This window comes from Megascapheus bottae, chromosome 3, assembly GCF_031878675.1.
Source record: "Megascapheus bottae isolate mThoBot1 chromosome 3, mThoBot2.hap1, whole genome shotgun sequence".
Classification (NCBI taxonomy): Eukaryota; Metazoa; Chordata; class Mammalia; order Rodentia; family Geomyidae; genus Megascapheus; species Megascapheus bottae.
Window position 1 is genome coordinate 25,709,864 of NC_143511.1, and position 25,014 is coordinate 25,734,877.

Consider the following 25,014-nt stretch of genomic DNA (forward strand, 5'->3'; position numbering starts at 1 on the left):
TATAGGAAGTACACTCATACAGACAAAACCAGAGCCAGCAGCACTCGAAACAAACATAGGCTTTTCTACAGAAGTCAGTGTTGGGACTTTTGTGATTTTTTTTTTTCCTTGAGTTGAGCTGGCCTTCTGAGAAGACAGTTCAGTCAGAAAATGAAATAAACAGAGACTCAGTGTGTTATTATGGAATCATAGTAATGTCACATGAAGTTGCCCAGAGAAAAGCTTTTTTATCACAGGCTGTGAAAAGAATACATATACACACTATATATAGTAATATATAATATTATATATAATGTTAATATAATATATAATAGTAATAGAGTAGCAATATAACATTAATATATTGCGTAATATTGTATATGGTATCCTAATATATCATATAATTTTATAAATACATAATGCTACTTATCCTATAATTTATAAATACATTAATAAATGTAATTTATATAATTTGCTAGTTATATAATTGATATATAATTTATCTAGTATAATTATATATATATATGGTATTTACTTCTTAGAATGAGCCATTATATTCGTTTAAAGTGTTCTAGGAGGATAAGTAGATGGCTTGCAAAAGTTAATTAGTATTCTAAGAGATTCCACCAACTGTGTGCGTGTGTGTGTGTGTGTGTGTGAGAGAGAGAGAGAGAGAGAGAGAGAGAGAGAGAGAGAGAGAGAGAGAGAGAGAGAGAGAGAGAGAGTGAGTGAGTTTGCACACTTGGGTGAGTACCTGGGCTAGAATTCAGGGCCTGGGTTTTAGCTCAAGTCTAGCACTCTACCACTTGAGCCACAGTTCCACTTCCTGTTTTTCTCTGGTTAGTGGGTGGTAAGAGTTGGGGAATATCAAGGCTTTGCAGCCTCGGCTGGCTTCGACCCTGGATCCTCGGGTCTCAGCCTCTCCTCAGTAGCTAGGGTTGATTACTGGCGTGAGCCACAGGTGCGCCCCCTCTTCATTTAAAAAAAAAAGAAAAAGAAAAAGCAGTGATCGTATTTAAGCTTTAGGCTGCCTTCTCCCTCCCGGGGCTGGCTTGGGGACCTCGCCAATGCCAACTCAGGGCAGCGAGCGGAAGGCGCGGCTCCCCCCGCGTGCCCACATTCCCTGGCCGCCCGGGCAGCTGGAGTTTCCGGCCTGCGCTCCGTGGTCGGCGGGTCATCCGCCCGCGGTCCGCTCGGCCCGGGGTCAGCCCCCGCCGGGGAAGCGTGCGCGCAAGGCGATCGGCCGGCCCGTGGGTCGGCGCATCCGGCGGCGCGCAGTTCCGCGCGAGGTGTCCACGCCCGGTGGCCCGCCGCCGCCTGCGTGCCAGGCCGAGGGGGGGGTGGTGGCTGCGCGGCAGTGGCTGGGCCCTCCCCCCGGGGTGATTCCAACGCCGAAGGTGGAGACGCGGAAGTTTCCCTGCCCGGCTGACAGCTGAGGCTCTCGCCCGGCTCGGCATGCGCTCTGGCGGCGGTGTAGCGCGCTGGACCCCGACTCTCGGCACCCCCACCAACCCTGCAAGTCTCGGAACCGCGGGCGGATCATGGCCACGCTGCCCGGCGCCGAGCGCCGCGCCTTTGCGCTCAAGATCAACAGGTAAGACGCGTCCCGCAGCGGCGGCGGCAGGGGGGACGATCGTCCGGCGCTTCCTCTCCCCATCCCGGACCCGGGCGAGTCCCCAAGCTGGCGGGGTGGGGGGCAGGACTTGGTATCCCCGCTGCTGCTGGGGACTGGGGAGAAGCGGCGGGGCGCATGCCGGGCTCAGCTGCGCCCTCCTGCAGAATCCTCACTCTCACCCACCTGGATCCTTTCCTTCTTGCTCCACTTACCCACCCCCGCCTACTGGTGTGGGGTTCTGACAGGTGCGGGGTGGGGCGCGGGGGGAGCAGGCTGTGGGATGAGTTGAGATCTCTTCTTTGGGCACCCCACAAGTTCTTATATGTTGCTCCTTTCGCCCAGTTTTGAGGAGGGGAAAGAAACCAAATGTTGGAAACAAGTTTTGTGTTTAGAGAGATACTTAGAAGACTTACGTGGTCCTTGAATAGGGCTTTCTGCTCCTCTCGTTTTTATGATGCAGTTTGACTTCGTGGTGACATCTCTATTTTTATTCCTTAGTGCAAAGGAACCCAGCCATAAACTGGGTGATTTAAAAAAAAAAAACTCCTTTATTTAAATAAAAAGGAATGGCCCGCAGCTGACAGTTGTAGATTTATTACTCTTGAGCAAAGAATGAAGGACTCAGAGATCCTGACTGGCTCACCAATTTATAATTATAAACTGCCTGCACCAAATGTAAGCACATTTACTGTCTCCGTTTCTCTTAGGGAGCTGCTTAAAAGATAGTTTTTCCTCCACTGAAAACTGCTGACAAATATTTGGGGAGGCATTTTTGCCTTGACCAGAGAAATCGGGAGTATCTGGTTAAAAGATAATATGAAACTTGGCCAGAGGGGTCAGCAACTTCTCAGCCATTCTCCCAGCTCTTGAGTTTTCCTTTATCCCCAGCCTGGGAAAGGCTGTGTGTAGTCCATAAGTGAAGTTTGAGCCACCAGGAATTAGAAAACCCAAATCATGAGGCTTTCAGGACTTTCAGAGGGCCTATTTTCTCATGTTGTGTTTCTGTGAGCAAACCATCTCTACTGCTCTTCCTTTGTAAAAAAATAAATTTTACTGCTTTTCCTCTGTAAAAGGCCTCTGTTAATGCCAAAGGCTAGTGGTATGGGTCTGAAGTCATCAATTGTATCGGGGATCTTGCTGTGGGATGTTTTTTTCCCATTGGGATTATCTTGGTTTGTACAGTAAGTGCTTTTCAATTGGAGGGGCAGAAGGAACCAAACTGAAGTAATTGATGGATGTACCACTTGTATACCTGCTTCTCTGTGCCTTGTTCCTGTGAATTTTATGTCAGGAAGTATGACTTGGGCAGAAGGAAGTCAGAGACTATATAAGGTTGTGTAAGATTGACCCAAAGTGAGTAACTACGACTTAAATTCATCCTCCAGGCAATCTTGGAAACAGCTGTGAGGTTGTTGTAGTCCAAGTATTAAGAATAAAGGTCTTGAGCCAAGTAAGGTAGTTCATGCTTGTAATCCTAGCACTCTGAAGGTTGAGGTAGGAGGGGGAATCTACAGTTTGAGGCCAGCTGGGCCACATTGTGAGACCCTTGTTTTGTTTTTAAAGCAAGCCAGGTGTCTGGCTCATGCCTATAATCCTAGGTACTCAAGAGGCTGAGAGATCTGATGATCCTGGTTCGAAGCCAGCCCAGGCAGGAAAGTCCATGAGACTCTTATCTGCAATAAACTACAGAAAAAAAAGCATCAAGTGGTGTTGTGGCTGAAGTGGAAGAGCGCTTGCCTTGAGCAAATGAAACTCAGAGATAGCACCCACGCTCTGAGTTTAAGCCCCAGGACCGACAAAAACAAAAACAAAAGGCAAACCGGAAAAAAAAAGAAGACCCTAGCTGGAATCTGACTTACTTACAATTTAGGTGTCTGTTGTTAACCTGTGTTGTTGACTCTCTCAACTTTAATTTCTTTATCATAATGGGAATAATGATTTCTTTATATGTCAAAATGGGAATAATAACCAATACCTGGCTTATTATACCTGCTAGGGTATGAAGTGCTGTCACCAGCAGCTTCATCTTCATCACAGTCATCTCCAACATTTTCATCTGTGAGCTCCTAAGAGGGAAGAATGGCAAGTGGGAAAGCTGAAATTGGACTGTTCAGTGGAAACTAATTTGAGTTGCCTGTGGTGACACAGGCCGGTTGAGGCCTTCTTGAGGCGGATTTTCATCCTCTGCATTCCATCCCCAAGCACACTCAGCTGGACAGAATGTATGGCGGAGTCTGACTGAAAGGTGCCCATTCAAATAAAGCATGAATGTTCCCTAATCCCTAGGCAACAATATGCAATCCATATTTCTATTGTTAGACCTTTATTTTCCCTTTGAACAGAATTAGATCAGTTAGGCCAATGAGTTTGGCAAGTATTTCAGTCCAAAGGAATGGATTAATAAGGATGCAGCTGCTATTAATAGTCTCCCACTTACTATGTCTTAGATGCTATGTTGTTCATTTAATGGGTTAAATTATCATGGAAACCCTATGAGGCTCAGGGAAGGTCTCCTACAGAGGTACTTGGAGATATAGCTACACATTGCCATGTTCAAGGCCGTGCAACCTGACAATAGCACAGGTAGGCTTGCAAACTTGTAAAGATGGCTTTTAACTAGCTTATGCTACTTTGACCCTGTGTACTTTAAGAATTGCCTTATAAAGCAAGCCAAGCATTAAAACTCATCATTTTAAAACACCATTTTCAAATCATTTCAGAAGCAGTGTTGGCAAATTGTTCTCTTGCAGAGCATTGTTTATGTTAAAAAAAAAACAACGTGGAATGTTGAAAATGGAAAAGAAAAAATGCTTTCCATTGCACTCATGCCTCTTAATATTAAAAATAGTTCAAATTACACGATCCTGCTGAAATACAGCCACTAGTACATTTAGCATATGTTCAGATTGGTTTTCATCTTTTCATGTATGATAATATATTTATTTGAGTAAAATTCATCTAATGAAATACTGAAGTCTGATATATTAAAAGTTATCTTTGCAAATAGCCAGGGCTATGTACGCTAACCTCAACAAGGAGCGGACAGACAGTGTGGCTCGCAATCTCTAAAGAATGTCCCTGTGGGTTTTAGAGTCTGTGGCTTCCTGTAAGCAGCATTTCCTAGCCCAGGAGAAACCTGAACACCATGCCTGCCTGCAGCCATCCTCCTCTCACAGTCCTGGCTGTCTCCTGAATCCACATGTTGGAAATGTTGAGGACTTGTTTGGAGCAACAAGTATCACTGTGTAGCCTGTGATACTTAGGCATTTCTCTGGGACCCACACCACATGGAAGGTATAAGAGAAAGATCAACCACTGAAATTTTTCTGAGTTGAAAGAGTGAAGTTTAATTTCCTGGGTTTTGTTGTTGTTTGCCGGCCATGAGGCTTGAACATAGGGCCTGGGCATTGTCCTTGAGTTTTCTCAAGGCTAACGCTCTTATCACTTGAGCCACAGCATCACTTCTGTCTTTTTTTTTGTGCATGTGTATGGAAGAATGGAACCCAGGGCTTGATACATGCTAGGCAAGCAGTCTACCATTAGGCAATACTACCAGCCCTTCCTGTAAGTCTTATGTGTTTGATTTCATTCCAGTTTAATTGTCAGTCTTCTTAAATGCAGAGGAAAGATTAGATTTGAATAGGCAGTGCATGATAATGCTTGCATAGGAGATCAGGCATTCTAGTCCTTAAAGGATATTATAGTCTTATATTACTGGAATTGAGTGCCCTTTTAGATTTTAAAAATTATTACCAACTGGGTGTTGGTGGCTCATAACTCAAACCCTAGCTACTCAGGCTGAAATCTGAGAATCACAGTTCAAAGCCAGCCAGGACAATAAAGTTCTTGAGATTTACTTTGAATCAACCATCAAAAAGGCTAGAAGTGGAGCTGTGGCTCAAATGGTAGAGCACTAGCCTTGAGGACAAAAGCTTAGGCCCTCAATTCAACTCCCCATACCAGCATACGTAAACACACAAACACACAAACTTATTACTGATACTGTGAAAAACATTCTTAAAAAGTCTGTCTCATTTTCTTTTTGTGCAATATTGGGGATTAAAATCAGGACCTTGTATGTGCTAGACAAAAGCTTTCCCACCACGCTACACTCCAGTCTACTTAGTTTTTTTTTTCCCCTAACACAAAAGTACAACTTGATCAAATGTTAATAGAAAACAAGAACTTTTGGATTAAGACAGAAAAAGTATAGAATACAGAAACAATAATGATATTCAGGATGTTTGTTCAGGCTTGAAAAGGAAAACTAATAGCTCCTACTGATATATAATGTATACTGCATGGAAGATATGAAGCTATGTCTTTGTGTGTCATATCTGACTCACCTCTATAAAATAGGAACAATTACTGCCTTCAGTTTATGGATGAAACCATCACTGGGAAGTTATTGATGGAGGTTACTCAGCATCACAGCCAATTAAGGTCGAAGCTAGGATTCAGGTACAGAAGTCTGGCTCCAGAATTCTGTGTCCTAACCATGATACCCTAATTTAAATGTAAAATACTGCAAGTAAGATTTACTGGTTGCTTTCTGTCTACTAAGTATTGAGCTTTAGGGTGTGTGTGTGTGTGTGTGTGTGTGCGTGTGTGCGTGTGTGCGTGTGCACGTGTGCGCGTGTGCGCGTGCGTGAGTGCTAGGGCTTGGACCCAAGTTTCTTAATTTTTTTCCATTTAACACTGAGCCTTCACTTCCGGCTTTTTTGTGCTTACTTGGAGATAGGAGTCTCAGGGACTTTCCTTTCCAGGCTGGCTTTGAACAGTGATCTTTGGTCTCAGCCTCTTGAGTAGCTGGGATTACAGGTGTAAGCCTCTGGCACCTGGTTGAACTTAGTACTATATAAACCTGCGCTTCATCTGTCAAAAAAGTGAAACAAAAGGTTAGGCATAGCAGTGTTTTTTGGAGGATAAAACAAAGATTTGAGAAGAGAGAACAAAATTGCATAGAGATTACATTCAAAAACAACTCCAAGTTCAGGTTTGCTATTGTATAATGTGATAACCATAATAATGAACAGGATGTTTCAGAAAGCTCACAGAAAGTATTCCCTGTAAAGAAATGGTAAAAGTTTCAGGAAACACTAATTCAAACATTACAAAATATGTATGGCATATAAATATAAATCTATATAATTAAAAGATAAATATAAATCTATATATTTTGAGGATTTATGTATCAATTAAAAATTTATTTCACATAAATAACTTCAATGATTTTGAGCATAAAAACTAGGACTAGAAAAGTTTAGAGAACCTCGTGAGAAAAATTTGGTCTTTTTTTTTTTTTCCAGTCCTGGGGCTTGAACTCAGGGCCTGGGCACTGACCTTGGGCCTTCTCAAAGCTAACACTCTACCATTTGAGCCACAGCACCATTTCCAGTGTTATGTATGTGGTACCGAGGAATTGAACCTTGGGCTTCATATGTGCTAGGTAAGCATTCTATCACTAGGCCATGCTCATGGCCCTGAATTTGGTCATTTTTAATAACAGAGATAATACATTAAAAATGAATGTATTTCCATGTATCTGAGGTGAAAACAGCTGTTGTACTGCATGATACTGTGCTGCTTTTATTCACCTGATGTGTTGTAGACTAAAGATTAATAGAGGATCTTAGACTACAGACTCAGAATCTTTGGCCTTTCATATTTGTCATTTCCTTCCAGATTCTTAGAAAAGAATGATAGCTGGAATTATAGATGTGAACCATTTTAATTCTGTCACCTAGTGTTTTTCTGACACTTGTCTGCTAAGACTAATTCTGTAAGACCCTTTTACCAGGGTGAAGTTTTCTTCTGCAGAAGTTATTGGAGCTGCAACAATTCTCATGCATTTGTGAAGCTGTTTATTTCTTCCTGGGCCTATGGGGGGAAAAATACAATAATACTAGGTGGTTCCCTGGGGACAAGGCCTCCTGTCTCCACTCCTCACACACAGCTATCGAGGGAATGAGATGATGTCAGAAACACTTAAAGTTTCCTTACTCTTCCCTCATAGTGCACAGGGACCATGAAAAGCAGGGTGTGAACAGTCTAGGCTTCTTTGCTGCAGAATTCTAAGGAACAAAACCACCTGGTCCTTTTCCATGGTAGCAACAAGGTACTTATTAATTTGATAAAAGGCTAACGTAGTGGGGATGTACTAATCCTGTTCCCACATGTCTAGTCTAATTTATGACCTGTTGGTTGCCAGAGGGTTCTGTGAGTAAAAACATGATATTAATGTGATATGGTTAAGCATGGTCCCCATGTTTCTGGACTTGACACTTGATTGTTATGGTTTGTTGTATCTACATACCAGGTCACAGTTAATAAAAAGCAGGTGGACATCTCAGAATGTGATGGGTTATCCACTAGAGTATAAGACATCATATTGTCTTCCCCTGGACTCATTCATTCATCCATCAGTGAATGAATGAAGTTATTATGGATTATGATGATCTAAGTAATGGGCCAGACCCTAGAAACACAAAGGTAATGAAAAGGAGAAAAAACCCCCACAGATCTGAAGTTTCTTTCAGCACCCCACACTTTCCTTCCAAGTCCATCACTATTAGGAAAGTCCAGTAGGCAAAACAGCAAAATAGCCACATTTCTGCCACACATGCACACACCAATAGCTGTTAACATTTGAATGTACATCTTTCTATTTAAAAAAATGAAATCAGGTCAGGTCATACATCTTTCATTATAATCTGTGTGGTAATTTCAAATAGCATGAACAACTCTCCATGGCAACTAACATAGATTTATATTATGAGTCATATATATAGATATATATGATGATTTATTCTGCTACAAACTCCAGATTTTTAAAGTAATGTACAGAGCTCGATGGCTAGAACAGTGTGTTCGTCTTCTGTACTAGTGCAAATGCTTCCTTGGAAATTTCTAATCATGGAATTGGTTTGGTGAAAAGAAAAGGATGTTTCAAACTTTGTTTGCCACATTAACTTATGGAAAAGTTGGGACAATTAGCCAGAGCATAAATAACTAAAACCACTCATTTCCTTCCTACCCCAACCCTTAATTTTATCATTCTTTCTAATATTTACCAACCAACTTGGCCTTTTTTTTTTTTTTTGGTGTGTTTCTTATCCTCTTCTTGTTAGCTTCTCTCCTAGGTTGAGTAACATGTGAAGTCATTCTTTAGTGATGAAAACAGTCATTTATTCCTCCTTTATTCTTTGCTTTCTATGAAAATACATATGACGTTGATAACTTCTTTTTTTCAGTGGCCTTTCCCTTTATTCCTTCAATAGGTGGATTTATGATAAAAGTCAAGAAAGAAGTTCCATCCCCATGGAAACTGGTTACCAGGCATTAAGCTGTGTTTCTTACTTTGTTTCACCATGTACTCTAACCTATGGCTCCTCGCTGGTAATAGAAAAATCAACATCTTTTTCTATCACAAAATAAGATTCTAGATTGCATACTATGCATGGACTTACTTAGCAAGAGCATGGGAATATAGATTTCTTTCAAACTCTTGTTTCATTTCTTTTCATATTGGCTTCCTGGCGATAACATAGCACATTAGTATCACTGCTTAAGGACTCCTGAAGCTTCTCAACTCTTCCTACCATTCCTGTCATTCAAAGGAGAAAACCCGCGGTTTCTCTATCATAGAGGCCCAAACTGAAAGTAACCTAAGTGGAACTAGATTAAGAAATGCAGAATCATAAGTCAGCCCCACCTTTTCCTCCACCTCTTGATAAATTAGTAGCATTATAAATCTTTGATATTTTATTCATTTTAGTTTGGGGGACATTATTCAAATGCTATGGAAGGCCCTGGAAATGAAAAACTAGCAAGCTCTTTGCAGTCAAGGAACAAGAGAACTAATGCCACATTTTCAGAAACTCTGAACTAATGTCAGAAGCAGAGTACATTTATTTTTATTTTTAAAAATATTCTTGGCAGTATGAAATCTTTTCTTCCTTTGAAGGAGAAGCTTCCCTTTTTAAAAAAATTGAAAAATTTCCAAACTACAGAAAATACAAATGATTATGTGACAAGAATTTGATCTCCAGTCGAAACTTCACAAGTGTTAGTATCTTGTCACTTTTGCTCTAGATATATTTAAAGTAAAAACAACACTACAGATGACTGCGAATCCCTTGGTTCTGCTGGTCTTCATGTTCTTCCCTCTGCTTTAAGTACACGTGGTCATTACCAAGTTGTCCTTGGGTTCTGTGAGTATGTATGTGTGCATACACACAGATCTGTAAGCCTTTCATTATGCAGTTTCTGAAAAGAGAAAGTTCATTAGCATTCGGGTAATCTTGCTACATTTAGTGATGTTTCTACACTTAAAGCAGAGAAATAACTATAAAGTTAAGGAGCTTGTTTCTACCTCTTCAAATAGCTCTGACAGCAATTGCAAGAAACATTTCACATGTGACTTCACAATGACAAATCCTTTGATCCCTCTAGGATCAGGGCAAGACCTTGCGTGGCTGGCACTCCACCACTTGAACCATGCATTACTCTAGCCTTGATTTTTTTTTTTGCTAGTTATTTGTAGAGGTAAGCTTTTGGACTTTGCTGCTCAAGCTGGCATTGAACCATGATCCTCTGGGTTTCAACTTCCTGAGTTACAGACATCCGTAAGAAAGACAATTTGTCAGAATAAGTTACATAGCACTGCTCACATGGGATTGAAGAACAACAGTTGTTAAGATATGTACATGCAAATAAGGTTTCCTAATCAATCCTTAACATTCTGGTCATGTTGCTCATTTCCTAGAATGGACAGATGTTTCTTCAAATGTTTTTTTCCTTTCTCAGACAAATGTACCCATGATTTGTGACTGACCTGAGATAAGCAGCTGTAATGTATTTGTTTTGAAATACATGGTTTTAAAAACACAGTATAGCCAGCTACCATGTGGCTCACACCTGTAATCCTAGTAATCCTAGCTATTCCCAGAGGATTAGATTTTGAAGATCACAGCTCAAAGCCTGCTCACATGGGAAAGTTGGTAAGACTCCTAACCACTAGAAATCTGGAAGTAGAACTGTGGCTTAAAAAGTGATAGAGTACTCATCCATTTTCCCCTCCCTCATCCATTTTCCCCTCCCTCATCCATTTTCCCCTCCCTCATCCATTTTCCCCTCCCTCCCTCCCTCCCTCCCTCCCTCCCTCCCTCCCTCCCTCCCTTCCTTCCTTCCTTCCTTCCTTGATCGTGGGGTTTGAACTCAGGGCCAGGGCACTGTCCCTGAGCCTCTTTGTGCTCAAGGCTAGTGCTCTACCATTTGTTTCACTTCCATGTACTAGTCTTAACCAAAAAAGTTTAGCCTTGAGTTCATGCCCCAGGACTGGCAGCACATACACACACACCCCAGAATAAAGATTTTTGTCTCCTCTCCTGGAGACTTAAGGAAAGCATGTATGTTATGGAAGAAGTGGTACTTGCTCTTTCTGTGAGTAATTTAGCCTTGATCCAAAGGCCTGTTGGTTCTAAGAGGGTTGATATGCTGCACCAGAATTCAAAAGATACCCTGGGAGAATGGATATGGGGAGAAATGCTTTCCTCCAAGCTGCTTCCTTAAGTGGGTGCCATATGGGGTGATGTTTACCCCCCAGCACCCATCTTGTGTGGTGGAATCTAGCTCTCTGTCTTAGCTCCCTACTGTGTAATGTGCACGCCTAAGAGAAGGCGAGCCTTCATCCAAAACCAATCCACTGGAGTCCATGGTTTACATATAGGAAAACGGGAATTCTCAGGAAGTGCTAGGATGATGGTCCACTTTCGTTTCTGCTAGTGGAGAAATCTCAGGTTCAAAGTCTACCAGCCACGCTGGAGTCCTTCACCCTGCCAGTTCATGCTGATGTTTCAAAGCTGGCTGGCCATGTGTTCTACATAGAAACAAGACTGTCACCACCCTGTTGACATACTGGCTATTTTGCTTCATCTAAGATCTTTCTCTTTTTTGCTAACATCTTACTCTTCCATTCCCAAATCATTCTTATGCTTTACCTTTAAAAAAGGGGATCCAATTTGCTTATTCTATCTTGTTGTTTAATTATTTGCTTCAAATGGGCAAGTTTTTTTTTTCTTCATTGCCTATGAAAATGGGGTTTGCCCTACAGGATTCAGCTGGCGTTCGATAATGAAACAGATGAAAGTTAGAAAATGTAATGACCAGGGCTAGATTGGTGCCTGGGAGCAGATTTTTGGCAGCAATGACAGAACCCAGAGAGGGAGAAGCCTGTGGTGCTGGGATTAGGAATATACCTGTAAGAGTTGAAACTTCAATGAGGCCTCGAAGAACCAGGAGTGAGAGACTCAAGAAGTTGATAGTTGGGGCTGGGAGTTTGGCCTAGTGGTAGAGTGCTTGCCTAGCATGCACAAAGACCCAGGTTCGATTCCTCGGTACCACATACATTGAAAAAAGCTGGAAGTGGTGCTGAGGCTCAAGTGGTAGAGCTCTAGCCTTGAGAAAGTCCAAGGACAGTGCTCAGGCCCTGAGCCCAAGCCCAGGACTGGTAAAAAAAAAAAAAAAGAAAAGAAAAATTGATAGCAGGGGGAAAATGGGGAGCATGTTCCTGCAGAGCAGACAGGATTGAATGAGAAGCATCAGGAGGAAGCTGGTGTGAGATACGGGTCAGGATTAAGCCAGGATAATGAGAATGGGAGAAAAAGTTGTCTTTCGTAGACATTTTAAAGGGAACCAGCTAGCTAGCTGGGCATCCATGGCTCACGCCTGTAATCTTAACGACTCAGGAGTCTGAAATCTGAGGATCATGGTCTCAAGCCAGCCTGAGCAGGAAAGTCCATGAGACTCTTATTTCCAATTAATCACCAGAAAACCAGAAGTGGCATTGTGGCTCAGGGATAGTGCCCTGGCCCTGAGTTCAAGCCCCACTCACCCAAGACTTGGGAAAGAATGAAATAGTTATTTATTCAGTCATTTCTGCACGTGGATTGGAACTTGATATATGCCTGACATTGTGCTACTGAGTATGAGAATTGAGTAGTTAATAAGACAGTCGGGCCATTTGTTCTGGAAGGAGAAATATTTCAATGAGGAGATAGTTAAAGATAAACCAATAAATAAACAAGGACATATCAGATATGATAAAGGCATTTTGAAGAATGTAAGGGGTGTGGATACTTTAGAACGAATACTCCAAGAAAAGACATCTCTGAGACAGAAACTGCAGGCAAAGAATTGTAATCTGCCTGCTGTGTAAAAAGGTGAGCAGAAGCTCGTATATCCTAGTGGAGTGAATTACAGAAGGAGAACACAGATCAAAAAAAAAAAGTGATGGCCATGCTCAAATTAGAGGCAATAAAGAACGCTCAAATACTATGAAGTACCAAAGAAGGCTTTGGGAACAGCAGTGTGTGATGATTGACTTTGTGTTTAAAACATCCTTCTGGCTTCTATGTGGAAAAGTGACAGTGGGAGCACAAGACCAGGTGGGAGGTAGTGCAGTGCCAGGGAAAGCTGGAGTGGCACAACTGGAATTCTGAATGGAAAGAGAACAGGCAGCCCTGGAGTAGAGTTGGGAGCTAGGTCTGGGAGTTAATAGAGGATGGACAATGAGAGAAAATGAGAAATCAAAATACCTCTGTGGGGGCCTAGAGTTTGGCCTAGTGGTAGAGTGCTTGCCTAGCATGCACGAAGACCCGGATTGGATTCCTCCGCACCCCACATACATAGCAAAAAGCCGGAAATGGTGCTGAGGCTCAAGTGGTAGAGCTCTAGCCTTGAGAAAGTCCAAGGACAGTGCTCAAACCCTGAGCCCAAGCCCAGGACTGGCAAAAAAAAAAAATACCTCTGTGGCTGGAGTTAAAATTGGCTATAAATGCTGTTAGCAGAAGTGGGAAGGACTGAAGGAGAAGTAGCATTTAGGACAAATCAAAGAGTTGGACTAGGGACATACAAGGTCTAAGATTCTGATGTTCAAAAAAGAATTATTTAGTATGTGGTCTTATTTAGCCATCTGAATCTTAAAGGGGCAAAGTGAAGCACCAAGATTTCTATTCTGGACAAATAAGAATAAACATAGTCCCAGTGGAGAATTAAAAAAATTGGGCCTTACATTCATTTTAAGAGAACGGCTTTGTATTTTTTTTATAGAGTTTTTTTTATAGAGTACTAAAATGTGTAATTACTATAGTCATTGCTCCTCTGAGGAGGGTAGATTTAATTCTACCTTGTTGGTGTTGTGATCCATTCAGAAAAAGTGGTAATAGGTGCTTGGGCTTTGTGACAGTGCCATTTCTCTGGTCTGTATAGCCAGCAACATTCCAGGTAGAGACTGATCTTCATCCTGGAATTAATATAGTAGACTAGAGCCACAATTTCCTTCTGCAGATCTCTGGGGATTTCTTTTTGTTTTGTATGCCAGTCCTGGGGCTTGAACTGAGGTCTGAGCACTGTCCTTGAGCTTTCTCAAGGCTAGCGCTCTTCCACTTGAGCCACAGCACCAGTTCTGACTTTTCTATGTAGGTAGTACCAAGGAATTGAACCCAGGGCCTCATGCATGCTAGGTGAGCCCTCTACCACTAGGACACACTCCAGGCCTAGATCTTTTTTTTTTTTTTTATAAACCACTGTGAGTTTTGGATTATTTATCACAGCTTATTCTAGTCTACCTTGGCTATAAGTACAAAATAAACATTACTCCTGGGAAGCTTAAGGCATAGGCTTGGGATCCTGAGAAATATAGGAGTTAGGAAGTCACTGCTGAGGTGGGGATGGAGAATGAAGGACAGACTGCCTAAGTGAGGAAGTACAGTCGGGGAAGAGAAGGAATAGGTCCAGGCCAAGAGTCATTAGTACAAAAGAGAAGAGCTACAGAGAAGAGGAAGAACTGGATCAAGATGTGAGACAAGGGAGCTAGCTGGGCTGTTAAGATCAGATGTCAGATAACGGCTTTGCCTTGAAGGTGCCTTGAAATCTGCTGATAGCAGTCTTAGTGGAACTGTGGGGAAGGAAGTCACTCATTGGGCTACGGATTTCTTCAGTTAGTACTGCTGAAGAAATAGAGGAAACTAGTAGAGGCCACTCCTTCTAAACATCTGCTGGAGGAAGAGAAGTGGGACAACGGTAACTAGAGGCTCCTACATCGTTGTGGCTTCATACAGACCAAACACACCATGTTGAACAGATGCTCAAATCTCAGAGGCAACAGTGGGTTGTATTCCTAGGATATAACTCACTCTCCAATGCTGTCTGATGGGTAACCAATTTGGATTTGCCCTAAAATCAAGTTTTATATGACTAAGATTCTGTTCAGATACACAGGTTTTGAAATTATTTTTACTGGTACTGCCATGCAGAATATTCTCTTAAGGAATGTGGTCATCCTTTTTTTCCCCCTTTGGTTTTCAACATGTTCATGTTGTAGTATTTTTATATTATATTGCTTAGCAAAGCACTGGTTAAAGGTAACTTGGAGGTATATAGTTGGCCTTCAAAGAATTCTAAGCCTTGACACCTGTGAGAGCGACTTGAGTTGGGAAAACAGCCTTTTGCGAGATAAACAAATTAAGATGATGTCATTATTGGATTGAGGGGGGGGTGGCCCTACATCCAGTCAGAGACAGCCCTAGGAAAACAGAAGTAGAGAAGGTAAATCTCACTACAGGGAAAAGAATGTAAACAAAAAACCAGAAGCCAAAGGAAGTTAAAAAAATAAAAAGGCAAAAATAATTTTCCCCTAAACCCCTTCTGGCTAAGTTTGTTTGCTCAGTGAGGCCTCCAGAGACCTCTCTGTGAAAGAATGAATTGCTGTAATGTTAGATGCCCAGAAGGAAACTAATATGACAGGCCTTGGTTGCGAATGTACTACTCTAAATTTTGGGAACTTAAAACAGCTGTTGGCTGATTCTCATATTCTGTGTATTGGGCTCCATTGTATGGTTCTTCTGGCAGTCTTACTGAAAGCATTTCTATGCCTACCATTACCTGGTGATAGCTCAGGTGAGGTGGGAAGATGGCCCTTCACAAATCCAAGAGCTTGATATGGACTGTAAGCAGACCCTGGCATTTTCACATGATCTTTCTCAGCCTTCAGCAGCCAAACCCAGAGAGAATATTCCTTACTTGGTAAAAGAAATACTCTAACAAGATGAGGGTAGAAGCTACAAGGCTTTTGAGGCCTACATCTAGAACCCTTGGTCACTTCTATCATATTCCTAAATCAACATGAGTTCCCCAAGCAACCCAGCTTCAAGTGGTAGGAAAGAGAGACAACTCATCCTGGACTTGTCAGATTTCAGAATCTTTAAGCAGAAAGTCTTTGTAGTCACATCCCAATACCCATTTTACTGGCAGAGAAACAGAACCGGTTAGCTCCTTCAAACAGAGCACATGAATCACGCTTTGTGAGAGATGTTTTGGCGTGAGAAATACAAGTGTGTGTCTAGGAGACTTAAATGCAGTCTTGTCTGGAGGCAGGTGAATGGATTTAATAACTTGGTTTTCTCTTAACTCCCATAATTATGTTTATGGAGCTCAGATTGCACAGCTGTCTGGGTGAGAAATGAAGAAGCAGTTTGAGGGCATCAGAGAACTAAGGTGCCTGACATGTCTCAGAAGAGCAAGGGTCAATGCTAGACTTTGTGACTCAGAGTTGGCAAGCTCTTCATCCACCCGTGAACAAATAAGCATCGACATGCAGTGTCTGTCACCTACCTGGTGAGATATGGCATGGAAAACATTAAAAATGAGTATTCGAAGAAAATGGAACAGACAAAGAGGAAGAGAGGTGCTATGTGCAGGTTTAGAAGAACCACCCCCATCTCCATTAAGATGACTTTCAGCTGATACAGGTAACAATTACACAGACCCTTGAACACATGTGACGTATGTATGCGCGTGTGTGTGTGTGTGTGTGTGTAGACCCAGGTTCTTGTCTCTTTATTTCCATAGTCCTCAGTGTGTGTGTCTTTATCACTGTGGCTACAGGATGCTCCTGAAACCATACCTTGAATCAATACTGAAAATAAGAGGCTGTGGGAAGGAAAATAAGTCATGCCAGCTAGCTTTTTTCCACCCCTTTTAAGAACCTTTCCCAGAAGCTTCAATAATGAGATCTACTTAAGACATCTCTTATTCAGAAGTGTGTAACTTGTATCCTAGAAGTGAGGTTTGCAAATACAATGTCTTTATTTATATCCATATTGGGGCTTGAACTCAGGGCCTAAATACCCTCTTACTTTTTCTCCTCAAGGCTAGTCCTCTACCATTTGAGCTACAGCTCCACCTCTGGCTTTTTGCTGCTTAATTGAAGATATAGTCTCCCAAACTTTTCTGCCTGGACTGGCTTTGAACTGTGATTCTCAGATCTCAACCTCTTCAGTAGCTGGAATATAGGAATGAGCCATTAGCCTCTGGCTACCATGTGCTATACAATTTCTTCTTGTCAGTATGGGGCTTGAATTCAAGGCCTGGATGTTGTCCCTGAGTCCAGCCCCCTCCTTTTTCCCTCCCCACCCACAATGCTAAAAGCTCAACCACTTTGGACCACAGCTCTGCTTCCAGTTTTCTGGTGGCTAATTGGAGATAAGAGTCTCACAGATGTTTCTGCCCAGGCTGGCTTCGAACTCTGATCCTCACATCTCAGCCTCTTGAGTAGTTAGGATTATAAGCGTGAGCCACTGGTGCTAGGCACAAATTTTTAATAATTGATAAATATGCTAATAATGAACAGTGCTCCCTGAAATATTATAATTATGTCTAACTTTTTATTTACTTTAAAGCTCTTCTTTTGAAAAGAGTCCAGGGGGCCGGGAGTTTGGCCTAGTGGTTAAAGTGCTTGCCTAGCATGCATGAAGACCCGGGTTCGATTCCTCGGTACCACATACATAGAAAAAAGTCGGAAGTGGTGCTGAGGCTCAAGTGGTGGAGCTCTAGCCTTGAGAAAGTCCAAGGACAGTGCTCAGGCCCTGAGCTCAAGCCCAGGACTGGCAAAAAAAAAAAAAAAAAAAAAAAAAGAAAAGAGTCCAAGTTCACAGAAGAGATGCAAGAGCAATACACAGGATTCCTGTGTATTCTCTAACAGAGGTCCATCACCGCTGGGCAATTTGTTACATTTGCATCATTATCATTCAGACCCACTAAGCTCTGGCGGCTATGGTTATCGTTGTCTGGGAAGTCGTCATGGTGTGGTAAAAGACACCATCCTGATGATCACACTTGGATTCTAGCCTCCACTTTGCTACCACTGGGAATTTCAGATACAAAGAAGGACAAGATTGTCCCTTGATTGTCCCATATTGACCAGCTTACCTATGTTCACGTTCATATTAGATCCCAGCCTCCTGAGCAGCTAAAATGACAGGTGTGAGTCACAGCAACCTGTGGTCAGTGTATTGTGGTGAGGGTACTCACCATGTCTTCCGGGTAGTTGCTTCTCTTCGGGAAGCTTCTTGAAGGGCAGACTTCTAGAAAAACAACAATGACGACAAAAAACAGGACACGTGGGGTTTCTGACCACTGACCTCATGTTGCCCTCATACCAGGTGAGTTAATAGCTGTGGCTCATCCACCTCCTGACCTTGCTTTGCTGGTTGCTGATGTCTAGTCTCAGACCCAGAAGCCTTCCACCGCCTTAGAATGATCATGAGCTCTCAGGCAGCAGCTGAGTATTTTTTTTTTATCTTTCCAGCTGTTTCCTTATTTGGTAGCTGGTTCTGTGAGATATCAGCATATATGCGTCATGATGAAATGGGCATCTCGACAAACATTGAAGATAGGGAAGGGTCTCTCAATATCACCTCAGTAAGGCTAACCCTTACCCTGGCTCTCTACCCTAGGTTGTGTTCATCTACTATATTGTCAAGAAAACAAACAGCATGTAATATATAGCTGGAAGCATCTACTTGGGGTTATGGTACCTTTTCACCTCTTATCTTCACACAACTCCAGTTGTTTGCAGAGTAAGCATGCAGATTAAGTTTCTGGGTCTCTGCCTGAAAATGGAGAACTAACTCTGGAGTAAGGATGTACCAGAAACAATATGATCTTTTTCTTAAAATTAAATTATTTAGTGGACGGACAGAGGGTAAATAAATGCAGGAATTGCACTCACTGAACACTGAATGCTATGTTGAAAATTAACTATACAAATTGTGAGTGGAGACAGGAGGAGAAAATAGGGAGAGAGCGAGGGCAGGGGTGGTATTGTCCAAAAAAAAAGAAAGGTACTCTTTACCTGACTTAGATAACTGTAACCTCTCTGTATATCACCTTCATAATAACAATAAAAAATTGAAAAATTATCTTCAAGTAGTTATACAAAGGAGTTACAGTTCAACGTGTCATTTTATGAGTGTTGTCCATCTTGATCAGTGTGTGACCCCTTTCATTGATCTCCATCTTTGAGAATGCACATTTGCAGCTAGGAGAGCCATTCATTCTAGGCAAGGGGAAAGAGGAGACAAAAGTGGATGATACTTACAGAACACAGACTGGCTCTGCCATGGATGGCTTACAAGGTCACTTTCTCCCTCTTTGGATACTCCTGCCCATTCTTCTCTTGGCACCTGTTACCTCTGTGATGGATGTTCCACAGCAAACACTTTTCCTTGCCTGTTAGGCCACACGCCTATAGTTGGAGATATTAGGTTGCTGGGGGAGTTTCTCAAATTTTGGAGAATACCAAGGATTGGCAAACTTAAAGGTTCACAGATAGCCTCGTGGTATGACTTTGGGGAACAGAACTACCTGCACTCCAGCATCTGCTTCATCCCCAATTCGCCACTCCAAGTCTTCTCTGCCCAGCAGTAAACTCTGTGAAGTAGTTTTAAAGTCAAGTCACCACCCAAAACAGAGCCTGCCTCTGGCCACAGGCTATTACTTCACAGAGGTAAATGAAGAGAGAGAAGGCAGTGATGGTTTATATATGTCAGTACTCCTCCTGACAGCCTCAATAAATTGCCTTTCAAACATTTAATATGTGGTATGGAGCCTTTCTTCTCTACTCCTTCTTAGAGTACAACCCAACTGCCAAACCAGATTTGAATGTTGCTTTTAATGATGGCTTCAGGACAATTCATAACAGTCTGAAAGCGCCATAGAGCTGCCCTGGGCCTTCCATTACAGTAGAACATATGTTGGTAAGGAGGAAGTCTGTCTTGGAACCATCTGAACTTGTCTGTATTCCATCTACCAAGGATCTTTCTAATCCTCGTTCTGTCCTGGCCAAGGCACTCACCATATCTGTAGGAGTATGTGGTGTTCAAGATGCAAGGCCAAAAGAGGAGTAGACTTTATGAGGCTGATGGGAAATGGCCTAGGACCATGTACTTGGCCAAAAGAGGTTAGATATATTGCTTTACAAAAATGAATTCCTGCGTTCTTTAGAGAAAAATTTTCCATCTGAACTAAATAACCAAGAGAGGGGTAGTTTGGGGCTGAATAGCTTTGACATTGTCCCTTAGAGGAATGAAACAATTAAAGAAACTGATTTCCTCTGAGAGAAGACTTCTTTACAGAAATCATTCCCAGCGGAGACCCTCTAACACCACATAATGATTTTCTTTCATCCTGGGATTCCTACTCACTTTATTTTTCTTTAAATGCCTTCCCATGTTTTAGGAACCAGACCTAACTTACTTAATCTTGCACTCTCCCAAGTTTGCACAAGTACCGTCATTTGGTAAAAATGGGGGAAGGAAGGAAATTTAAGAAACTGAGGACAGTCAAAAGGTACAGTTAATAATAGTATGTCTGTTCCCAGGAAGAAGATTCCAGAGAGCCAGGTCAAAAGGACCTTATGTGAGAGATCAAGTTAGAGTAAGAGTGGCAAGGAGTCACTGGCTGGCAGGGAAAGGTCATCTGAATCTATAAAGAGCATCTTTTGTAGAGTTAGGAGAGTGGAATTCTGGGAACTTGGACTAGGAGAGACAGAGCGAGGGTGAAGGTGGTTAGGGAAAGGCTGAGACCCAAGGCTTGAGGCAGACTGGAATGAAGAGAAGTGAATGCTTCATAGAAGGCAGAGAGGAGTCTGGAGTGAGGGAAGGATTGTCCAGCTGCTATATGAAACTCTGGATAAAGTAGGATCTGAACTTAAGATACAGATGAAATTTTGGTTCCAGGCACCTTCTCTACCTTCCTCGTCTCACATTAATGTGTGCATTAATAGATTTTGGATCTCCAAGGTCCAAGGGTTTCTCTTAGTGCTTAAGATTTGTTCTTTGCTGAAATAAGAAGAGACAAAAGATGCCTACAGAAAGAATGTCTTAGCTGAGAAAAATTGATACTGATATAATTGAGAAAGAAAATAGACTTACTACTTTTGTTTGGAATTGCACCAAATTTTTGGCTCCTAAGGCCAGATTCTCTTTGAATCTGTTTACCCAGTGCTAATGGAGATAACTGGGCTGTATCTAGAGCACATTCCACCACTACTTATCCATGAAAGGATTAATGATACTGAAGCTGAGTTCAAAGTCTAAGCAACAAGTTGAAACCTGTTCTTCTCAGGAGTCAAGGTGAAGTTAATATCCTTTCCTGGGAAAGCTCTCTCATATGAGCTTTCCATCACTATGGTTCTGGAGAGGAAAATACCAGAAGTGTCACTCCTGTGCCAGCTTCACTGAGAAGCTTTACCCAGTGGTAAAGTTTTCCAATACAACCATTCTCTCTTATTTTTTTTCTGTGCCCACCTATTACATCTTGGTCAAATCTCTTAACCTTTCTTAGTTTGTAAAATGAAGATAAATGGAAATAACAATGGAGTAATAACTCCATGGGGTTATTGTAAAGGCTAAATGAGCTTATTAAAATAGTCCTGGTTAAATAGTGAACACATTAAATATGGCTAGCATACTACTAATGGTAGGGACAATAGCAGGCTCTCTCAGGTTGTCAGGATTATAAATACTTGAAGGTTAACTCAGGTAGCAGTGCATTATTGTTATTTTGTGCCAGTTCTTGGGCTTGAATTCAGGCCCTGGGTTCGGTCCTTAAGCGTTTCTTTGCTAGAAGCTAGTACTCTACCACTTGAGCCACAGCTGTACATGCAACATTTTTGGTAGTTAATTAGTGACAATTCCTTCCCAGAATGACTTTGAGCTACAGTCCTCAAATCTCAGTTTCCTGAGTAGCTTGGATTATAGGTATGAGCCACTGTTGCCTAGCTAGCAATATATTACTTTTAGGAGCACATCAGAAAAGAGGGAGATAGAAAGCTTTGTAACCAGCACAGAGTCTGCAAAGACCAGGGCCATTCATAGAGCTTGGTAGGTTTGGAGTGTAGGGTCCCTCTCTTCCCTCAACTGTAGGCTCTTCGGTCATTTTGCCATCTTACTTTGTTCTGTTTTTCAGTCTCTGCTTTCTGTGTCTCTAGGCCTCTGTCTCTCTGTCCCTCTTCCTCACCCTCTCTGTGTATGGAGGCCAACTCACTTGCCCAAGATCACAGAATCAGCAGGTGATAAAGCACGATGTGAACCACAGTCCTCCTCCTTTGGAAAATGGTTACTATGTAAGTTAACATGACAAGATTGAACGTAATTTCTTGTTAGGCTAAGTTAAAAAAAAAAAAAGCCCAGCCAGGCACCAGTGGCTCATACCTGTGATCGGAGCTACTCAGGAGATCGAAGATCTGAGAATAGTGTTTGAGGTCAGCTGGGGCCAGAAAGTTTGTGAGACTGTTATCTCTATGTAACCACCAAAAAGTTGGAAGTGAAGATGTGGTTCAAGTGGTAGTGGTGGCGGTGGCTCATCCCTATAACTCTTAAAACTACTCAGGAGGCTAAGACCTGCAGAGTCAAAGCCCAACTCAGGTAGAAAATGTGAGACTTCATTTCTAAGTAACCAGTTTAAAAAGGTGGATTGGAGGCACCGCCCAGCAGTAGAGTACCATCCACTAGGAAGAAAGCCAATCAAGAGCATGTGGCACTGAGCTCAAGACCCGGTATGATCACAAACAACAAAGAACAAAAACAAGATGGAGACTGTGAGGTCTCACTGTTAACTATTTGATTACTGGTCCATGTGTCTGCTTGAGCTGAGTATGTTTTCTGAAGCAAAGCCTGTAATTATTCAGCATTTCCCATCCAGTCCATCCTATTAGAGCAAGCAATATTACCTGTCCTTTATTTTGCCTGCAAAAAGAAAATCCTTCTCTTCCTTCTTCCCCTCCTCATCTTTCCTCATTCTTACCTTTTCTAATCTTAAGTGCCTTGAGAAACTTGTTTTCACCCTCGCTTCTATGTAAACATTTGACTAGGCCATCCTGGGAACTTGACCTTGCTGCAAAATACAGCAACCAACACTGCAGAGAGAAGTGAGAAGTTATAGATAGAATGGCACGGACTCCAGCTGTCCTCTTCCTCACTTCCAGTGAACATCCAGGTTGGAGTAATGGTTACGGAGGTTTTATACTGGCTTTGAATTCACTGGCAGCCCATGAGCTCATTCTCCTGGTGTGCTGGGCTGCACCTGAACTTCCAGGGTGGTTTAAACTGGTGTCTGGCTGTGCTCAAATCCCTAATCAGAATTTCTGGATGAGAAGCCAAAAATCTCCATGGTTGACCCAGTTCCTAGCTGACTCTTATTGACGCTGAAGTTTCAGCAGGTTCTTCCAGGCCAGGCTTCAGAGGCAGTGTCCAAAGTCTGCTAAATTTAGTTTTGTTGATGAGGTTGGCATGGATATCAGAAGGTTTTGCATTATTTTTTTTTTTAAATGTAGCAGCTTCAATATAAAAGATCGTCATGGGGCCGGGAGTTTGGCCTAGTGGTTAAAGTGCTTGCCTAGCATGCATGAAGACCCGGGTTCGATTCCTCGGTACCACATACATAGAAAAAAGCCGGAAGTGGTGCTGAGGCTCAAGTGGTAGAGCTCTAGCCTTGAGAAAGTCCAAGGCCAGTGTTCAGGCCCTGAGCTCAAGCCCAGGACTGGCAAAAAAAAAAAAAAAAAAAAAAAAAAGATCGTCATTTATGTTCTCAATTATAAGCATCTTGTCTGAGTTTCCAGGAGTCTGCACAGAATGTTGTCAGATCATCCTTACGATTCTGAGACTCTTTAGATTGTTTTGGGTTTAATAAGGACTAAATAGGGCCGGGAGTTTGGCCTAGTGGTTAAAGTGCTTGCCTAGCATGCATGAAGACCCGGGTTCGATTCCTTGGTACCACATACATAGAAAAAAGCCAGAAGTGATGCTGAGGCTCAAGTGGTAGAGCTCTAGCCTTGAGAAAGTCCAAGGACAGTGCTCAGGCCCTGAGCTCAAGCCCAGGACTGGCAAAAAAAAATAAGGACTAAATACAGAAGGAAATAAAGTTCTTTATATTCTATTCTTAAAGTTCATCTCGGCACCAGTGGCTCATACCTATAATCCTAGTTACTCAGAGAGCTGACACTTGAAATGTTGATATTCAAAGTCAGCCTGCACAGGTAAGTCTTCAAAACATTTTTCTCTAAGGCTGGAGGCATAATTCAAGGGGTAGATTGCCAGCATGAGCTAAAAATTTGATCAGAGTACATTTAACTGCCATTCATACCCTGTAATCACTCATTTCTCAGTATTAAGAATAATTTATAATCTGAATGCTACAGCTGGCTTATGCCTGTAATTTTAATGACTCAGAAAGCTAACATCTGAGGATCACAGTTCAAAGCCAGCCCAAACAGGAGTTCTGTGATATCTTACTTCTACCAAAAAGCCAAAAGTAGAGCTGAAGAGCATTAGTCTTGAGCAAAAAAGCTCAGAGAGGGCAGGAGTTTGGCTTAGTGGTAGAGTGCTTGCCTAGCATGCACAAAGACCCAGGTTTGATTCCTCGGTACCACATACATAGAAAAAAAAGCGGGAAGTGGTGCTGTGGCTAAGTAGTAGAGCTCTAGCCTTGAGAAAGTCCAAGGATAGTGCTTAGGCCCTGAGTTCAGGGCCCAGGACTGGCCAAAAAAAATCTCATGGACAGTTCCCAGGTCCTGAGTTAAAACCTCAGAACAGCATATACACACATACGCACATTAATTGTTATCCATTTGTATGAACTTTGCTGTGGTCTTATAAAATAAGTGTATTATTGTTATAGTATTATACATAGAGAAAGCATACTGCCTCTTTCCAGAAACATTTGGAGAGCTGGTGTTTTTAGCCAGGATTCTTGACTTAAAAATAACTTCTTGGCCCATAAATCAGACCTTACAGCTTTACCAAAACAAGTAACTTCACAACTGGCATCTGGAAAAATGTCTAGTGCACAGAACGTACTCCGATTTATTAAGAAGCAATCAAAGGACTTTTACTTCTATGTATTTTATACCAATGGACCAATGTGTTAGTAAGGGACGAGTAAAAACAAACTAACTTGTTTTTCTACTATATACTTTGTTAAGGATTCAGCATTAAAAGGAGTTTTGTGGAAGCTGGGAGTTTAGCCTAGTGGTAGAGTGCTTGCCTAGCATGCATGAAGACCTGCATTCTATTTCTTGG

General features: G+C 42.1%; 1 protein-coding gene across 2 annotated transcripts in view; it reads left to right on the top strand.

Moving 5' to 3' along the window:
- Window positions 1-1,116: 1,116 nt before the first annotated feature.
- The window catches only part of Dock8 (dedicator of cytokinesis 8), a 157,958-nt gene continuing 134,060 nt past the window's right edge, over window positions 1,117-25,014 (top strand). For both annotated transcript variants that reach the window (XM_090329689.1, XM_090329690.1), the window contains exon 1: window positions 1,117-1,573. In XM_090329689.1, coding sequence (XP_090185815.1) covers window positions 1,521-1,573 — 53 coding nt within the window. In that variant the 5' untranslated portion in view covers window positions 1,117-1,520. The remainder of the gene's footprint in view (window positions 1,574-25,014) is intronic.